At 43.3% G+C, this 19,256-nt stretch overlaps 2 protein-coding genes across 4 annotated transcripts in view; one reads left to right on the forward strand and one right to left on the reverse strand.

The window, feature by feature from the left end:
* EPDR1 (ependymin related 1) overlaps nucleotides 1–5,304 on the reverse strand; it is a 31,607-nt gene extending 26,303 nt beyond the window's left edge. Inside the window, exons 1-2 of one of the 3 annotated variants that reach the window (XM_051768608.1) lie at nucleotides 5,226–5,304; nucleotides 4,746–4,966 (exon numbers count right to left, since the gene is read on the reverse strand). In XM_051768608.1, coding sequence (XP_051624568.1) covers nucleotides 4,746–4,912 — 167 coding nt within the window. In that variant the 5' untranslated portion in view covers nucleotides 4,913–4,966; nucleotides 5,226–5,304. Of the gene's footprint in view, nucleotides 1–3,846; nucleotides 4,141–4,745; nucleotides 4,967–5,225 lie in introns of those variants that run through there. The other 2 variants (XM_051768609.1, XM_051768607.1) reach the window with 2 other exon arrangements.
* Nucleotides 5,305–5,326: 22 nt separating this feature from the next.
* Nucleotides 5,327–16,331, forward strand: SFRP4 (secreted frizzled related protein 4). Its single transcript, XM_051768596.1, has 6 exons — nucleotides 5,327–6,291; nucleotides 6,438–6,518; nucleotides 6,610–6,675; nucleotides 9,308–9,506; nucleotides 12,654–12,717; nucleotides 15,132–16,331. Exons 1-6 carry the CDS (start codon nucleotides 5,850–5,852, stop codon nucleotides 15,318–15,320), a joined length of 1,041 nt encoding a protein of 346 aa, XP_051624556.1. The 5' UTR covers nucleotides 5,327–5,849; the 3' UTR covers nucleotides 15,321–16,331.
* Nucleotides 16,332–19,256: the final 2,925 nt, after the last annotated feature.

Consider the following 19,256-nt stretch of genomic DNA (forward strand, 5'->3'; position numbering starts at 1 on the left):
GTATTTCTCTAAACACAGCTTTGTAACTCCTCTATCATACTAGCAGTTACATTTTTTAAGACAAGAACTGTAACAATCTCAAATACACAAGCATCATAATGTGCTGAGCACTCTGCAATGGGCCATGTAGGTTACTGTTAAAATACACTCATAGAAGGAAAAAAAAAAGGCATTTTCTTCCTCCTACTGACTTTTCTGAGCACATGGAAATATTTTTTTTTCCCACTATCACATTTCTCATAGGACAATCTGTTACTAGGCCTCCCCTGAAAATCATTCTGTAGAAAATAGGATGGAAGATAAGTGTGAAACTGTGAATACAGCATAAGTAACACTCCAGCCCTCAAACACCATCTACATTACCTCTGCTCCGCTCCTCACTTCATGTTTTTCTTTCTTTATAACTGAGCATTAACACCTGTTGAGTGGCTTCACCACACCTCTTGCTCTGTTTCTCCAAGAAAATAAAGGTGATGGATGACATGAAGTTCTGGCCATAATGCAGTCAGTAGGATTTTTTGTTTAGACCTTTTTGAGCCAGGATTTTTCACCAGTTTGCAGTGATGTCATATTCAAATCTAAACCATTAGAAGCTACCTTAAAAAGAAACGCTTTTGCCCCAACAGCAAATCATGCTGATGACTGTTACCTATTTTGTGAAGTGTCCTGAGTTGGTGGCCAACAGAGGATTGAACAAGAGTGAAGAAGGTTTAATATCCAGAGAGCACAAAAGGAAGTAACTCCATATAATAGGCAATAAAGGATTAAAAAACACATCCTGTGTTTAACAGATAACATGAATGCATCTTTCTCTCAAGAGCTCTAGGGAACTGTTTCAAGTGTTCTCCTTTCACGTTATACAATAACCCTACTGGCACGACCGCTTCCAAAGAGGAAATGGTGCAAACTACTCAATGAAAACTGGTCTGTTTTCTTTTCTCCTCTCCTGCTATCAGCTGAACACTACACAAAACCATAACACTGTCTCTGCCCTCCTTGTCTATTCTCAAAAATTTGATCCTGAAGGGGAAAAAAGCAGCAGGGTAAAGCACACTGGAGAAAACATAAGAAGCAGAGTGTAGATAAGGCTGGGTCTGTAAAAGAAGTGAAAAAGAAAGTTTAGTAATTACTCCAACTGGAACAGGTTCTCCTCTAAAAACCTCAGCCTAGGATCACTACTGGAAGTTTTTACACTCTAAGCCAGAGTATCAGCAGCCAACTGTATGATCCAAAGAAACACCCACTTGACAAACTGGCTGAAACTACCATCAAAGACCTCTTTAATGAAGTGGCTCTGCTTTGTCATCTGGCAAATGAGGTGTGTGCTCAGGTGGCAGGTGGCACACTGCACCTGGGCAATGGGGAGCCAATGTGGTCACTGCACCTCGGGTGCTCTTCAATGACTAACGAGCAAAGAAGTGATGTTAATGAAGCAACACTTGGATGTTTACCTTATGGCTACTTTTCTGAGGTTGATGTAGGTATGTTTTACTGGGTTGATGCAGGTATGAAAACGCCACATAGCAAATGACATGAATTTGAAACATATACCTACAATAAAAACTGAAAGTTTCATATTTTCCTGCAGTTACGAGCCTACAAGCCATTCCACACAGGCAAATCTTTGTGTCCCTGATTAACCTCAGTCAATAACTCAAGCAGGGCTGCGTCTGATTAATGCTCACATTCACAATCTTCAGAAAACGCTTTGTAGAGAAATGTGGTTGTTGGCCAACCCTGATTGCTGCACAAAAGTTGCATCTGATAGAAGCAAAATGTGAGAATTTAAACCAAGATTTCCTTAGAGACCAGGATTATTTTTCTTGTTGATTTTGTAGTCTATACCTCAGTGTAATTACCCCTGTTTTTGTCAAGGTCAAAGCAGAGTGGGAGAGAGGTTATGATTCAAGACAGGATACATCTCTGTGTCTCTAACTTCTGAAGGCTTCAGTTTATGACTCATTGTGTCTCCAGTGAAACGAAGATGTGATCACAATTCCAGACCCAATCCAACACACACTGAAATCAATGGCAGACTTTCCGTTGGCTGCAATGGAAGCCCTGGAAGGGTCATGCCCCGAGCAGACACTAGCTGCACACATAACAAAACCCCTCTCCTGTTTTGGATGGCAGAAAACACAGTCAGCATGGAAACACTGGGGATCCCTGAGGTCAGAAACTGTCTACAACAAAAAACTAATACAGGAAAAAACAACAGAGGAATGCTTCAAGTGCATCTTACTGTACTCTGCCTCTTTCTAGTCCTGTCAGCCCAGAAACAACTGAATCCAGAGTAAATATTTATCAAAAATGTAAAAAGGTAAGATCTTGGCAAGAAATAAAATCTGGCCCAGAGTAGAAAATGTAGAATAATTATTCAATCTTAAAATAAAATTTTCAAATAAAAGCTTGAAGAAATTAATTCAGTACAATTTAGAATCTAGAAACGACTTGCATTGGACTTTGTAGCTCAGTTTCATGCTTGTCAAACATGAAGGTCAACCTAGGACTTGTAGAAGAAGGGGACCATGAGCACCCCTTGGCCAGTGTCAGACTCTACGCCATATTTTAGCAGAACATCAGCAAACATCTGTATGTTGTTTTTAACATTCTTCATATGGTTCCTATATGAAAACAGTGATAAAAAAACAATGAGGGAAAGATTAGCTTGAAAATGAAGCATATAAAACAGTTTTAAGAGTGACAGGGGATTTGTAAAGAAAGGATCACAGAAGAGCATTTGAAAAGGCTAAAACAATAACTATGTGATGTTGGTAAGAAACTGATTGTCAGGAAAAAAAGGCAGCAGCAAAAAAGAATATTGATCTTTCAACAGGAGAGATCATTTAGTTTGGATGATACAGCATTTGTAGGCCCATCTTTACTTTGGCTTACACATCCCCGGAACTGATGGACTATTATTTGAATAATTTGTAGGTGGGAGAGGCGGACGTACAGGCAGACTGGCTACTCTCACACTGGCAGGCATGTCTTGACATGTTGTCTGAAAGTCATTGACCCTCAGTAGGCAGAAATGTCTCACTCAGGAAGGCCTCTCTGGTCTGATTATTTCTTCTGCCCAACCTGAGCTTGGTAGTTTGAGGAGGGAAAAAAGAGGCTCTTCTTCAGTTAGCTTTTTTCTACACTTGTTTATCAGCAAAACAAGTAATGCACAATGACACAGGGATTTGGGGGGATTACTTGTGGTCTTAATAGATACATCCTGTATAAATGAAGAACAATGAGGTCCTGCAGGGCTGTGTGGTGTGAATGAATACACTGTATCACAGATAGCAGATGCATCCTGACATCTTGGCACTCAAGGACCAAGAGTGTCCAGAAAACTTGTAAAATGTTAGCAAGTTACTGAGCTAGGATCTTTCCCCTCCCCCCATGACATTATTCACGTTTGAGTATAATCTCTTCATTCTACCTCCTGATATGCGTTATACTTCACATTTTGGGCTTCATTTTTGGTTTTGCACTTAAAAGACAAAATAGCTGGGAGGGGGGAATATCTCTGAAGGTAAAAAGCTGACACTTGATCATAAATCTCTTTATATACAGATGTACAGAGGACGGATTTAAGTCATGTTGATGACAGATTTTCTACCACCAGTTATTCCCAGTACGCAGGTGCCTCCCCTCCGGCATTCCCCGCGCTCCCCCGTCTCACGCAGGGGAGGTGCCGCCCGCAACGCTGGGGACCCAGGGAGATCCCCTCCCTCCCGGCTCCACATCACCCCACACCCCCGGGAGCCGCCTCCGGGCTCTGTGCCGACCATCCCCGCCCAGCCGGGCCGCCTCGGCCCGGCCCGGCCGCAAGGTCCCGGCGCCGCCACCTACTTCTTGCAGGGGATGAGCGCCTTCTTCTCCTCCAGGATGCGGAGGCGCTGGTTGGGGCCATCGTAGGAGACGGCGGCCCGCGTGTTGCGGCCCGAGCCGTGCTCGTAGAACACGGTGCGCCCTTCCCACTGCCGCGGCGCCTGGCACGGCTTGGCCCCCGCCGCCGCCGCGCCACCCCGCAGCAGGAGGACGCCCAGCAGCAGCAGCAACAGCAGCGGCCCCGGGCCCGGCCCCGGCCGCAGCTGCCGCCCGCCCGCCGGCCGCGCCATGCTCCGCACTCCGCTCCGCACTCGGCCGCCCCGCACGGCGCGCAGGCGGGCGGGCAGGCTGTGCCGGGGGGGCGGGGGCGGCCCGCCTCCAAACCCGCATCACCTCGGCAGAGACGGGAGGCTGCTGCGCCAGCTGCCGTGTACAAGCGCAGGAGGAGGCAGCAGGGCGACAGGAGACGGGCTACCCGGACCCTCGCCCGCCCACGCCTCCCTCCCCGCACCCGGGAGGGTTTGCGCACCCTGGCTGTGCCCACTGGGGGGTGCCCAGAGGGGCAGCTGCGAGGCCCAAGCACCGGGCATTCTGTGCGGGCTTGGGGAGGGAGGGGATACACGAACAAGTGGGACCTCCTGGGTCAAACTGCTTTAATGTTGTCTTCAAGGGGGGAATTTCAATGGCTCCGCACGGGCAGCCAGTGTCGCAAAGCACATGCATTCCTTCAACTCCCACTGCCCTCTCAGTTTTTATCAACTGTTGTTTCCTGCCCGCTCTGGATGCGCTTTCCTCGCCCCCAAAGGGAGGGGGAAGCCTGTGCTCCACAGATGCTCCATCTTTGTGGCTCTGTTGCGTCTGCAAGGGGGAACACCGGTAGCACCACTGTACCTGGCCGGGACAGGCCCGGGAGCTACTACCTCTGAGCTGTGCTGGGGCGCTCCCAGGCCACTGCGATAATCTGGCATGGAGTTAATCTTGTTTTCTCGGCAGGTCCCTCAAAGACTGAGTAGCAGCATTTCCCCACAACTGAAGAAAGGGCCCGTAGGTCTTTCCGTGCACGGGGTGGGGTGGGAGGTAGCCCCATGCCCCCGCGCGGGCACGCCACTGCGCTGCATCAGGGGCGCGTGGCCGTGGAGTACTAAGGAAAAAAAAAATTAAAAACCACTTGGGAAAAGCCTGAAACCCCTTCTTCCACTCGAGTGCAGATGCGATTGGTGGGGGACAGAGGCGGCGGGAGCGGAGCGCGGGGCTGATGGCCCCGCGCTGCTCCGGCCCCGCCGCCAGCTCCCGGCTCGACCGCCGCCTCTTCCCCTGTGCCGAGCAAGCCGGGCAAGGAGCCGCTACCCCGTCTGTCCGCCCGTCCACTTCACTCCTTTCCCCGCCCGTGCCGAGCTCACAGAGGGAACTCTACAATTTCCTGGAGGCGCCGGGAACAGCCGCCGAGCTTCCTCAAGCCGGCAAAAAAGTTTCTTCTCCCTTGAGAAAAGGCGGCGTAAAGTTCAGCCCCGCGGGAGGGAGCTGAGGTCGCTACCGTCGCTTTCCCTCTCCCCGCTCCGGAGCGCAGAGCCCCGCGGCAGAACCGTGTGGTTTGGGTTTCCGTCCCCTCCGCCCCTCATTCCACCTGAAGAAATTTATGACACAGATGAAAACTGAAACGGAGCTGGAGCCGCGGCCGAGAGACGCAGTGATGTCGCCGGGGGATTAAACGGGGTGGAGGTGATGTCACCGTGCCTGCACAGCAAAACGCACACGCACACGCACACCCCCCCCGGAGGAGCGGGGCTGCCAAGGGAGCGCGATCGGCCCCACGTCACTCGTGCCACCGGTATAAATGCGGTCCCGCGATGTCCATGGCTGTCGGCGCGGCGGCTCCCGCGACTTGACTGCAGCCGGGCACCGGGAGACAGCGCCGCTCCGCGCCCTTCGGCCGCCGGGACCCGCGGGGCGGCGGCGGGCGGCGGCGGAGAGGGACAAGGAGGAGGAGGAGGAGGAGGAGGAGGAGGAGGAGGAAGAGGAGAAGGATGCTGCGCGCCTTGGTGGCAGTGTCCCTGTGGCTGCGGGTGAGCCCGCGGGCGCAGGGCGCGCCGTGCGAGGCGGTGCGCATCCCCATGTGCCGCTCCATGCCCTGGAACATCACCCGCATGCCCAATCACCTCCACCACAGCACCCAGGAAAACGCCGTCCTCGCCATCGAACAGTACGAGGAACTGGTGGCCACTGGCTGCAGCCCGGTCCTGCCCTTCTTCCTCTGCGCCATGTACGCCCCCATCTGCACCCTGGAGTTCCTCTACGACCCCATCAAGCCGTGCCGCTCCGTCTGCCAGCGCGCCCGCGACGGCTGCGAGCCCATCATGCGCCGCTACAACCACAGCTGGCCCGAGAGCCTGGCTTGCGACGAACTCCCCGTCTACGACCGCGGTGTCTGCATCTCCCCAGAGGCCATAGTCACCGACCTACCGGAGGGTGAGCACCCTGGGAGCAGCGGGAGGGCAGACCCCCTCTATCCCCGCAGTGTGTGTGTGCGTGTGTGTGTGGCTGCGGGACCCCCACGCCTCAGTCCCGGAGCCTTTCCTGCCAGTTTTCATTCCCTGACGTGCCTCTGTTTGCAGATGTGAAGTGGACGGACTTCACGCAGGGCATGATGCTGCCGGACAGACCCCTGGAGCCCGACTGCAGGAGCCGTGGCCAGGGTGAGCCTTGGGCGACCCCCCCACCTCCCCCTCCCCGGAGACAGGCTCACTCTGACACCCCTCAACCATTTTCCCTTCTCTTCCTTTGAAGAGCGGTGCAGGTGCAAAAAGACAAAGCCTACGCTGTCAAACTACCTGGCCAAGAACTACAGCTACAGTAAGTGCATGGGGGAAAATGCTTCATTTTGCCTGTCCCACACCCTCTTTCTGTCCCCTGCAAGCCAGGCAGCTCCGTGTGGATGCTTCACCCACACCATACCCCATCCAGCAAGCGTGGCACAAGTAGACCACTCCTCCACAGCCTTTTCAAGTGGGTTTTTGCCCGGGGACAACTAGCTGTCCTCTTCCAAAACCCACCTCTAGCACACACCACGTGCAGGCAGTAATAGTAATTGTGGAGGTGATGGCGTGTTTCTGATAAAAGCAGTGAAGCATTGGTAATGTGCACTGACATCAACAGGTTGCTCTGCAGAAAGAGTGCTTGCTACTGTGAAGGTTACTCTAGTAAGCGCAGTTGCGTCTAATATGAGCACTTGTTGTTTGGCCAGCTCCTGGTTTCATCCAGCAGGTAGAATAAACAGATATTTTCCACCTAAATAAAACATGTAAAATAAATGAACAAAATATGAATAAAACTGTAGCAAAATAAAAAGTTTTTAAAATTCATATATGCTTTTACTTACTAGCCAGAGCTCTGTCTGGTGCAGAATTGTTAGAGATTAAGTGAATTCAGTGACGATTTGCACCATCCAACCAAGGAGTTTACTGATAGTTTTATTATATGTTGCATGACATATTGGCCATACAAATAAGTATTCACCCCTCTTCCCCCTTGACTCCCTCCCCCCCCCCTTTGGTTTTCTGATAGTGTGAGTCAGGAAGAACTCTATTTAAGATTAGATAAATGCCAGATTAATCACCCATATTGTCAACAGAAACCCCCTATTAACTATGATTTTAATATGCAGTATTGTATTTTGCACTTTATGGGCTTTTCCTCAGGTGGCAGTTTTTTCTTCGAGGCATATTCACTTTGCAGTAGGGTTGTTATAACCATTCAATTCCTATTTGTTTGATATCAAATGAAAGTAAGTTTGTAGTTATTTGCTTTGTTAGCATGGAAAAAAAGACCAAACCCCAGTTCGGTGGGAATAATCAAACTAAATATCTAACTTAGGTAGTTGTACAGTTTTTTTGGGTTTTTTTGTTATAGCATTTTGGTGCATTTATATGACATATTCTTTTTATATAATTCCTTGATCTGTCTCAGTACATAGGAATATGTTTAGGTGGGACAATGAACTTCGGCAGTTGTCTGAAATATATGAAAAAGCAGTGATATAAAATGACTGTTTGAAAATGAAAGTCAAGTGTTAGTCACATATATTCTGATTTCAGTGCCTTCAGTGGGAGTGTTCCTTGAGTAAAGCCTATAGATTGGGGTCCAAAATTTAATTTCGTTGAATATGTGAAATCAAGATTTTGTTTTTGAGAGATAAATTTTTATTCAGCCTCCTCTGAAATAACTAGACTTGTTTATATGGAAAATTAATTGAGAGACAAGACAACACTGAACAAGTTGAAAATAATTTTTCTTTCTGAAATCCTTTAAAATAATACATACTGACAAATTGTATTTCTAACTAGTCAGAACTTGGTTTCCAATCAAACTTCAAAAGGGATTGTGAATCTCCAAAACTGGTATTTCTCATGTGTTTTGTGTGTGTTATACATGTCCTGATAAAAGTAGCACAAGACCCCAGACCACATTAAAAATGCTGGTGTCCTGTTTTCTACATGTGAAGTTTATTACAAATTTTATGAAGTTCATTTGAAGGCTTTTGACCTGGTGGCTGGCAGGGGCAGCATTGATGCAGGCTGACCACACTGTGGTCCCTACAATTCTTATGCTTCTTTCACTGATGAATTTTTGGATATTAAGACCTTGGTTTTGACATTTCCTGGAGACACTGTCCTTCATGTAAAAATCACACTTCAATTTTCTAATCTGGTATTTCTCACAAGAGAGAAGGGATGAAATGTTGCTGTGGTGGGTACTGCCAGGGATCATCTCAGAGCAATCTACACAGTTTCACCTTACATCCATCCAAACATGGAGTTTTCCTCAATTAAAGGTAAAAATATAGATGATTCTGTATTCAGAGTCAGAAGAAGCTGTTTCAGTATCTGGTTTATATGAGTATCTCACTACTGGTGGCTAATCCTAAAGCAAAAGATGAAAAAAAAGTATAGATTGAGTAAATTGTCACAATCCTAAGCCTCTTACTTTTTTGATAACTTGTTTCAAACCTTCCCTTCTTTCTTGTATTTAAGAAAAGACTATGGTTACTGATTGCCATCTGCAGGGAAATGATTTTGTTATTGAAAAGACCGAATTCATGATAACTGTCTGTGAGGTAAATTATTCATTATTAATCGGAAATAACCAGATGTGGCTATAGAATGGGTCTGATGTATTCAAAGGGTTGTTCAAGTCTGAGTTGAAGGAGCTGTTCATGTGTGTGATTCCAGGCGAGATTGCTTGGCCTGGTCTGGCAAAGATTTAAGCACATGTTTAATTTCACAGTTGTCAGCAGTCCTACTGAAAATTAAATCAGGATCAGGCCTCTGTTATTCTAAGCCACTGCTCATGCCCACACACGAAGAAGTAGTTCTAGTTTCACAACAGGAACAACAGCTTTCAATTTAATATGTTTTATTTTATTTTGAGATGTGTTTAAATTTCTAAGACCGTTTATTGTTCTCATGCATCTGTTTTCTATTTTCAGTCATTCACGCTAAAGTAAAAAGTGTAGAAAGAGGGAACTGCAATGAGATAACAACTGTGGTTGAAGTCAAAGACATACTTAAATCTTCAACACCAATTCCTCTGTCCCAAGTGCCTCTTCTTACAAATTCCTCCTGCCAATGTCCGCCTCTTCAACCGAAGCAGGATGTTCTCATCATGTGCTATGAGTGGCGCTCAAGGTGAGCCGTGGAGATGTGGTGTAGGAAAGTGCTATAGTTGGCTATGAGAGATTGAAAGGAGGATGAGCAAGGTTTCCTTCCTCGTCATAAGCATGTTTTGCTGATAGTTTTTCTTAGGATAACTCATACATACACGTACATATTTTGATTACCTTCGCAATTGACTTTTTCCCCTTCATGAGTTTCAGCTCTGTGCCACAAATGTGGTGCTTACAAAACTTGGCTCAGACACTGAGCATAATATCTAGTGGCATTAGGTGCTGACAGCATTTTGCTTAATGCATCATGAAGCAGTTTAGGCATCTCTAGCTCTTTAGGAGTGTTTTTCCAGGACCACTTTTCATTGGTATGAGCTGTTTCATGTGCTACAAGCCTAATGGTGGCTATAGATGATGGTCTGTGTTGGAAGAACCACATGGAAGGCATAGTTCTGCTTCACCGACCCCAAGGGAGTGGGCAGGAGATGATATACATCTGATTGCCACAGAGCTGCGGGAGTCAGAGCCAGGCCTTCTCCACTGGCCTGTCCATTCTTTGGACCAATGCCATCAGAAACCACCCAGAGGGTGGTTGGGTGCTGGAACAGACTCTCCAGGGCAGTGGTCACAGCACCAAGTCTGACAGAGTTCAAGAAGCATTTGGATGATACTCTCAGACACATGATGTGACTCTTGGGGAGGGTCCTGTGCAGGGCCAGGAGCTGGACTCAGTGATCCTCTTGGGTCCCTTTCAACTCATCATGTTCTGTGATTCTGTGATCCCACAGCTGTACTGGGACCAGCCAAAGCTGCAGCCATTGGAGCTCCAGCTCCCAGATGGCAGATGAAAAGCAAATACTCTCAGAGCAGCTTGCCAGTCCTGCTGTATGACTAAAATAAAAAACAAAGCAAAACTTAACGTTACTAGACCTTTCATCTGGCAGTCAGCCTAGCCCCAGGCATGGAAGGAAATCCAGCATGCTAGTCTGGAGGGGAAGGACTGATGAATCACGGCTCTTTTTTCTCCCTGGTTCCTTGAGGCAGGAGGGGACATCCCATCCCCATTAGCACACCAAGTGTACCAGTAGCAGCAGATGCAAGCAGGACAGGTTGTGGTGTGGTAGGTACTGTGTAGGCCTGTGTGCTGTGGGTCAGAGGCAAGGCTGGCTGCAAAATGTGCAGGCTAGTTTTGCATATGGTGATGTTAATGTTGATGGACCACACACACTTGTAAGGACCACAAAACATCTACACACAGGACATGATGTGCCATATCCATATTTTTAATTAGTTTTATGTTGATATTTCAAAAGCGTTTTCCAGGTATTTCTAAAAGTTGCTGTCTGATACCTTATTACTTTAACCTTTTTTTTTTTGGTGAGCTAACAAGCACAGCATTTTATTATTGCACAGCACTTTGCTGTATTTAACAAAGATTAAGCTAGAACCTTTTTATACAAGCTCTGAGTCACATAGAAGGACCATGACCTAGACTGTGCTGGAGAAGCTCTGGGCTGCAGAGCTTTGTTGGAGAGGACTCTCTGGAGGCTGTCAGTAAAGGGAGATTTCAAAAGTCAAAGATCACAATCCGCATCTCCATTACACACGATTTACTAAATATCTTGTGACTGTTTTTAAAGGTCACCGAGGTTTTTAATTTCATATAGTGTACTAAAATGGATTTGAAAAAGAAACATAAACTATTATATGTGCTTCCTGTTGAACTCAGCGGCATGCAAACAGAAGGTTTTGAGTTACAGCAGTTTTTTAAAATGACAGAAGCAAAATGGGTGGAAGCTGTATCTCCGATGAAGTCAATGGCAAAACGCCTGTCAGTAGCGTTAAGGTTTCACTCAATAATCTGACCTGAACAGAAGCTGCATCAAATGTACACCATGTTGTGGTTTCATTTATTACAATGTGGCCTTAGCTTCAATCCTATCTGTTAGTTCTCTAATATCTCCTCGGAAAGCAAAGGAAATGTATATCATGTTGACCGTGATTCTCCATGGCTTGCAGTCATGTTAGGCCTTTTATGTTTGGTCAAAGTGGATGCACCGTGGCTAATGACTCTGAGAGGCAGCATTTTGTGCTGTGTTTGAACTGCCAGGAGCAGCAAGACTGTTCATGGGAACTGGAGGTCAGGCCCTGCTACACTGTGTAAACTTCTCCAACCAGCAAAGTGCTGTGTGAAATTGTGTGCATTTGTAATGATAGTTAGATGTGTCCAGCCAACACTGACATCTAAGTAAAACCTTCCAGAATTTTAACGGAATTTATATTAGGGCATATTAAGGCCTGGTATATCAAACAAATAAACAACCAATCCAAGCCAAACCAAAACTTGTTTCTAGGTTGGTGCTTAGAAGGTATGGCATCAGACTGCTTTAGAAGAAACTATTTTGTTCATTTCATAACACCTAGACTCAATGTTTTCATACAATAGCTAGCCAGATTTCATTGGTAGGCAAGTATCACTACCCATACCTCTTCCAAATTTTCTTTAAAGCACTCATTAAGCATTTACTGTTGGAAACACATAATGCCATCCTCATGTATTTGTAGGTAGAAATGCATATGATTGTAAGTGATCGGACAATTATGTTACCATTTTTATTAACTGGTGCATGTGAACCAGCCTCTTTTTTTTTTTTTTAATTCAGAAGTAAAATACAGTAGTTTAATCTACTCTTCACACAAACACACAGAGAAACATATAGCGGGCATAAGTGAAAATATATGTATATATATATTTCAGTAGTGTCATGGGATGTTACCCAACCCATCACTCTCTGTTAACAGATCAACAGGACAATCTTCCCTTGCAGGATAGCTGCAGGTGAGCACAAAGGGCCCTAAATGTTTCTCAGTACTAGCTGTGCACTGCAGTTTTGGCTGTAAAGTCTGATTTATTTTGAACACTATTTTCTGGTTTTACAGAGTTTAGAATAGAATGTTGGGAGTATCACTATAAACACGTAGAAATCCATTAGAAAGCATTTAGGGATGGAGAAAACTCTTTTTCTACCTATCATCCCTACATAGAAATTCTCTGTACCAGTATCTGTGGGTGCATTTCAACCTCAATCTGTGTTAAATCATCTGGAATGGCATCTCAGGAATCAAAATCAGAAATACCTGTAACTTGTGTTTATTTCTTAATTTTCAGGTTAATGCTTCTTGATGGATGTCTAGTTGAAAAATGGAAGGATCAACTAAACAGAAGATTTAAGGTAAATACAAGCAAAGAAAACAATGTTGATGTTCTTGATAAAAAGTTAAACAGCTTTGTTTTACTTCAGCATTGATTAACTTTTATGAATTTCAGATATCCATAACACATCTGGTTATTATTATTTTCACTTGAATATTTCCAGACCTCATAATTACATAAGTGAAAATTTGAAAATTTTAGTCTTGCATTTTAGGGTATCTAAAATATTTTTCTATTTTATTTTTTATTTTATCTGGTTGGATGATCTTTATGTGAACTCTGGTTTATTACAATAATGACTCCAGGAATTTCTTTCATATCATTGCTAAGGCGGTAGTTGTCAGATAGGGGATATGCAGATGAGTATATAGTCCACATTAGCTAAGAAAGGAAGTTGAAATTCACTGCACTGGATTAATGACCTTTGGTGTATTAAAGATTGCAGGCTGGAGATAGAGACTTCTCACCAGGTACTCCCTACTAGAGGCCAATTGAAAGTATTGGGCATTATCTCTCTCTCTCTGGTTTCAGGCAACACTGGAAGGAAAAGTCTATTCTATAGAGACCTGGGTGGCAGGTGCAGCAGATGCCCCTGCTTTTTGGGGCTTCAGGATATCACTTCAAATCACTCCTTACTTGTAAATTCGTCTTTATAATGGAAAGAGAATGTCTGACTCTTCCTCCCATTTTTAGAGATGGAAGAAAGTTATTTCTGGAATTCAGAAAAGGTTTCAGAGCATTGAGGACACATGTGTATGTTTATTTTAGTTATAAGTTGATTGACAAATGATGTAGGAATATTTAAGTAGAACCTTTTAGATTACAGACCAGCTTCTTGCAGGGAATTGTTTTTGATGCTTATATCATGCCATTTTCACTTACTCATATGACACCTATGTGTTGAAATGAAAACATGCTTTAAATCTTTGAAAAATAAATGCATGGCAATTGCAGAATCCCATGTGGGATTCAGAAGAATATTGATATATGGCTCAGACTCTTTAAATCCCTTAGCTGTCTACTTAATAGCCTGTTAGTGGCGCACAGTGTGTTTTATTTGTCTCCTTACACTGTTTTGTCATTTCTGATTGTGCCTTGAAAGATCTTTGGGCATTCATTTTCAGACTGTCAAATAGATGCATGACTACCAAACAAATTAGTTCTCAAAGCACATATCATTTCCTCTGATATAAATAGTTTCATAAACTGAATCCTCATTTAAACATATTCGAGTGGGACACAACTAAACAAATGACTGCTGATAGTTCTTTTTTATAAAGATGCATAAAATGACCATGACTACACAAAGTGAGTATGGAGCTTGGTATCATAGTGTCTTCATTTTAATGTCCATCATTCATCTGTGAAGACTTTCATCCGACTTTTGCCTCGAGTTACCACTTGAAATGGATGTTTTGAGCTGTCTGTGAACCACAGAAGACAGCTGTTAACATAACCACAGCATGACTGGTCTCTTCTCTAGTGAGGAGAAGAGTCTGAGTTGCAACAGGGTCAGTGCAGAGATACTAAACTGGGAAGCTGGAGAGCAATTCTCTTGCTCTGATCACTTGGGTAAACCCCCTGTCCTTAGGAGTTTCTATTGTTTGCCTTGTTTTCTTTAAAATAGGTATTTCTGTTCCTAGAGGTGAAAGACTGAAATCTCTGCTGTGGTGTTGTGGGTCCCTCTACATTTTGGAGACCTAACCACTTAAACCCAATGTAAAAACCTGTTTTCTAACCACTGCACTATTGGGTTTTGAAAATCTGACAGCTCTTCTCTTTGGTGGGCTCATTGATCTAATTGCTTTTCAAAATTTCTCAGGGATGCTGCTGAATAAAGCTGCAGATGCATTATTCACAACTATGTCATTGCAGCTCTGAACATTGTGATTTCAGTGGTCATTTCCAATACTTGTCCGTAACATAAGCTGGTTCATGCCACGTCCTCTCCCCACCTCGGAAAAGCAGAACCAGAACATAAGTACCACCTCCCCTTGTAGCTGTCTGCTTAGATATATATTGTGAAAGGATAATTTGATTTCTGCAGACTTTTCTGAGGAAAAGTCAAGTAACACATTCAGTAAGACAGCGAGGAAGGGACTTGCCAAGGAGTTCCAGCGTGCTGATCCTGGCATTTTGATGGCATGGTGCCACTTCCCATGGATTTCTGAAAAGGCACTTGCAGCATGCACACAAGACGAGCAGTTGTTATTTCCATCCATTGGTATCACGGAAATTCCCTCCACCCAAGAACATGCATCACGTTCCCCTTGCAAATAATCACAACATGTTGACGTCAATGGCCTTGCAGTATAGAGCACAAAACTGTTAAAAGCAGCACTAGTATCAGTGGTTTGGGATAGCGTTAACTCATAATTATTTATGGTTATGTCCTTCCCTAACTCATCCTCTTTGCGTTCTGCATTTCTACAGAGATGGGAGCAGAGACTGCAAGAGCAAAAGCGGCGAACTGCCCGCAGTAAGAACCAGAATTCAGGACGCAGTGGTCAGACTGGAGCCCCGAAACCATCAACCAAGAATACCAGCCCACTGATCAGTGGCCCCAAAAAGGCCACTAAAATAAGACACGGCCAGAAAGAAATCAACCCTAAAAAAGTATGAGAGTGACATTTCCAAAAGGAAAGACTTTCCCTGCACGACAAGGGTTGCAATCTGGCTTGGTCGGCATGTTTTATTAATCTGGAACTCATTGACTTAAAAAATCATGTCACTTTCTACATAGACCTTTTTGCTGCACTTTACTGTTAAGAGGTTTGCTTCTCCTTTCAAGTCACTGTAAGCCATAGAGCATAGGTTTGCACTAATATGAGGTAGGCATATTCCAGCTGACTGAGCTTTATCTTTGGGCTCTGATTTGCAATTCTAGATAGAACTAGCCTTGGCTGTCAGAGCTTTTGACTCCTTGTGGCAGTTGACTGCTCTGCTTCCCTGCCAAAAGTTGGAGAGCTGCATGGAGCATCTCTCCTCAGTAGGTGTAATAGTTAGTGAGTTAGTCTGTGAGTTAGCTCACCAGACACAGCAGCTGAGGAACAGCAGAGGGATGGTAACTTCTGGCAGACATCTCGGTGAGCAACTACTGGAGCTGAATCTATCCACTTTTTGGAATCACGGCCCTTGTTCAGAGTGTTCAAAAGCATAGTTTACCATTAAGCATGTGGGTATGCATTATGTGATTATTTTTATGTGTGTGATGAAAATATGCTTACAGTGTTAGTATTTGATCTTGTGGGTTTGTGTAGGAAAAATGCATTGAAAGCACACATTTAATTTTTTATGGCACTTCAGGCTGGCTTCTGTTGTTCTAATTTCAAATATATTTAAGCATCTAATTGAAAAATCAGTATTTTTTGAAAGGACAGATTAAAGTGAAGCAGATCTGTAGAAGTCTTAAAAGTAAAATTTACTTTTGCTGTAATATAGCCTTGTTATGAAAACTGGAATAGAAGCTTTATTCTAAACATAACTGACAGGTACTATACAGTATGAAGGAGAAGATAAGACTTCATGTGGCTCAGTAATCATGTGGATAATTTTTTATCACTTGACACCATATTTCTAATCTTTCTCTGATACCAAATAAATAAATAAATAAATAGCCCTTGTCACTACTAATGAACTTCTCAAAGCAACTCTCTCTCTGCAGTTTTGCTGATCAGAAAGTAACATTTACTCTGAAGAGGCAGATGCTTTTATTTATGCAGTAAGTTTACTGACTTAACATTTGCTGTATGAAGTATTAGAATAGAAAGGGGATATAAACCTAATCAACATAACTCCAAGATGGTATTTATGCTGTTCTTCCAAGGTGTACTTGGATGAGGCAGCATAGATAACACATTCTGATTTCAATTTCATTTAACACATAAGATCACCTGCATTAAAATCAGAAGAGCTCATGATAGAAATCTGAAAGACCTTCAAGAATTCCTACAGGAAAACTAATGGCTAGACTTGCCAATCCTGGTGTTTATAAAACAAAGGGTCTACCTCAGAAAAAAAAAGAGTTCTGTGTAGATTAACATAAGGAGATACAATTTGTTGTGTCAGTATGTTGATCTTTGTTATTATAAGAATTGCAATGAAGTTTACATGCATGAATTTCAAGGCTGAATATGCAGGAGTGATTTTGGTGGCAGCAATTATATACTTGATATATGCTAGCACGAGCTGGAGACATAGATGCCAAGCTAGAATGCTTAAAACAAAGAGGCATACATAAAAATGGAATAATAGGATAGGTGAGTTCAGGGGGGGGAAGAACAACCTACATGGTCATTGGTTGAGCTTTGAGCAGTGGGTTAAAATATGCAAAGGTCAGCATTTGAATGTGGCCTTACCACCAATTCTGGGCAGGTGCAGAAATTTATCTCCATGCAACACCTGCAGAATTAGATCCAAAATCCATTCCAGCTGCCAGGAATGCTGAGCATATATACATACCATCAGTTGACTTTAGTGGGAATTGGGTGTGTTTGACATGTTTAAAAAAACAGACCACAAATTTAGGTGCCTAAATATAGACTATAGGAAAAATCTTAATCCTGTACAATGAAATGGAAAAACTGAAATGGAAATCAAAGGAGACAGAATTTCACTGCAGGTGACTAATTTAGGTAAGTTTGGAAATACTGACTTAAGTTAGCAGGATCTAAAAGTTCAGTATGATTGGAAAGCTTCTAGAATAGTTTTATGTACTGTGTAGCAGGAGTTCTTAAGCTTTGATTATCTATTGATTCCAATTTCAAGTACCCCAGTAAATATGTATATGGTTAGCTATTAAAGAACAAACAACAGTCCTATCAATTAGATGTTGAAATAACAAACACCGAAGTCATGATATTACACTTTAACAAGTTTTATTGTGAACATATTCAAGTGTGGTGTTTGTTCAATGAAATTTTTGGAACAGCTACCTAGACTTGATAGCAGCATTACATATTATTTTACAACTATTAAAATCAAACTAACTTTTTTTTTCGTCAGAGGAGAAAATGTCAAAATTATTTTCTCCAGAGAACTGTCACCATTCCTGCTGCAAGTTGACCATTCCAGTATGCTGGAATAAACTTTGATGCACCAAGCCAGGTGTTTCTAAATTCTTGACACTTTTATGTATGCTTTATGCTGACTAACTTTCATTCTTATATGGTAAAAATATGCAAAAAGGAAAGGCAGTACAACAAAAAGCAGGGGTATCATAATACAAAGAAGAGATGTGCAAGAGATGAATGAGTAAGGTAGTGTGCTTTTCCAAATCCATTTTTTTCCTATATTTTAAGAAGCCACAGGTCAACCCAATTCAGCACTAATGCTAGTCATTCCATTTTGAAAATCCTTTACAACTATTAACTTCCTGTGGCTTCAAATGCCAGATGAATCCTGGCCCAGAACTTCCGCACCCGACAGCCAGTTTTCCTTTGCTTGTGAAAGTGTGAAGTACATGTTAAATCAGTGAGGCCTGTTAGAACAGGCAAATGGATTCCCACAGGGTCCACTCACCAACTCCGCTCTCCAGCATGAGGCAAAAGGTCCAATTCACCTCTTGTTATGTACCTCCATGCCCGGGTATAGCCATTCTTGTTAGTGCACCCCAGCACCGGAGTCATGAAACCTTCATTTAGCGGAGCGGGCAAATAGTTTGGTGATGGATGAAAGTAATTACTGTACCTACTTAAAGATGATAAATTAACAGGCCAAATCGTTGAAGTGTCAAATGTTTTTTTCTCAGTGTTATAGCTGTCTTCTTACTGAGGGGCTTGGCATTCTTTCCATATAAACCAAAAGTTGCCTGGAACAACAAACATATGCTTCTAGTGCATTTCTTACTACCTCCCACACACATGTGCCTAGTTCAGTAAGAAGTGCCATTCAGTATTTTCACTGAATGTTCTAACCTCAGTTCCAAGAGAATGAAACCTGAAAAAATATTTACTCTAATTGTGAATGATTGGCACCATTTTAGAAGCTCACTGTAAATGCAAATCAAAACTCTTTTATGAAACACATTTTTTAAAAAAAACATAAACCACCCTCCAAGACCTGAATGACCTAGTCACTTCAATTCAGTGTTGCAACTTTTGTCCATTCGGTGCATACAACAGAAATACTTCCTAAGCAAATAAAAAGAAGATTTTCAGTCCAAAATACTCAAACAGCTCTTAAATTATTTTATCCAGAATTGTAACCTATATTCCAAATGAATGGAACCTGAAAAAATATTTACTCCAATTATGCAAAACTGACACATGCTTTTTGGTTGTGCTTAGTAGTTGAATGTAAATGCATATCTGAAAACGTTTCCTCAACCAGATTTTTCTGGTAAACCACATCAGCTCCAATAATTTTGTAAATAAATATAATATGTCAATGTGGGTCAACCAACATTCAAATTTTGTTTCCTTTTATAATAATAAAAAAAGCCATTAACTTGTAAATCAATAATTTCTACAGAGGTACATTACTTCTAATTAGACCTGGTCAAGGCTTTCTGGAAAAACTACACTCAATTGCAACTGCTGACACTATATTCCCTGTAAC

Source organism: Manacus candei, unplaced genomic scaffold, assembly GCF_025592945.1.
Source record: "Manacus candei isolate 608988 ecotype Guabito, Panama unplaced genomic scaffold, ASM2559294v1 h1tg000095l, whole genome shotgun sequence".
NCBI lineage: Eukaryota > Metazoa > Chordata > Aves > Passeriformes > Pipridae > Manacus > Manacus candei.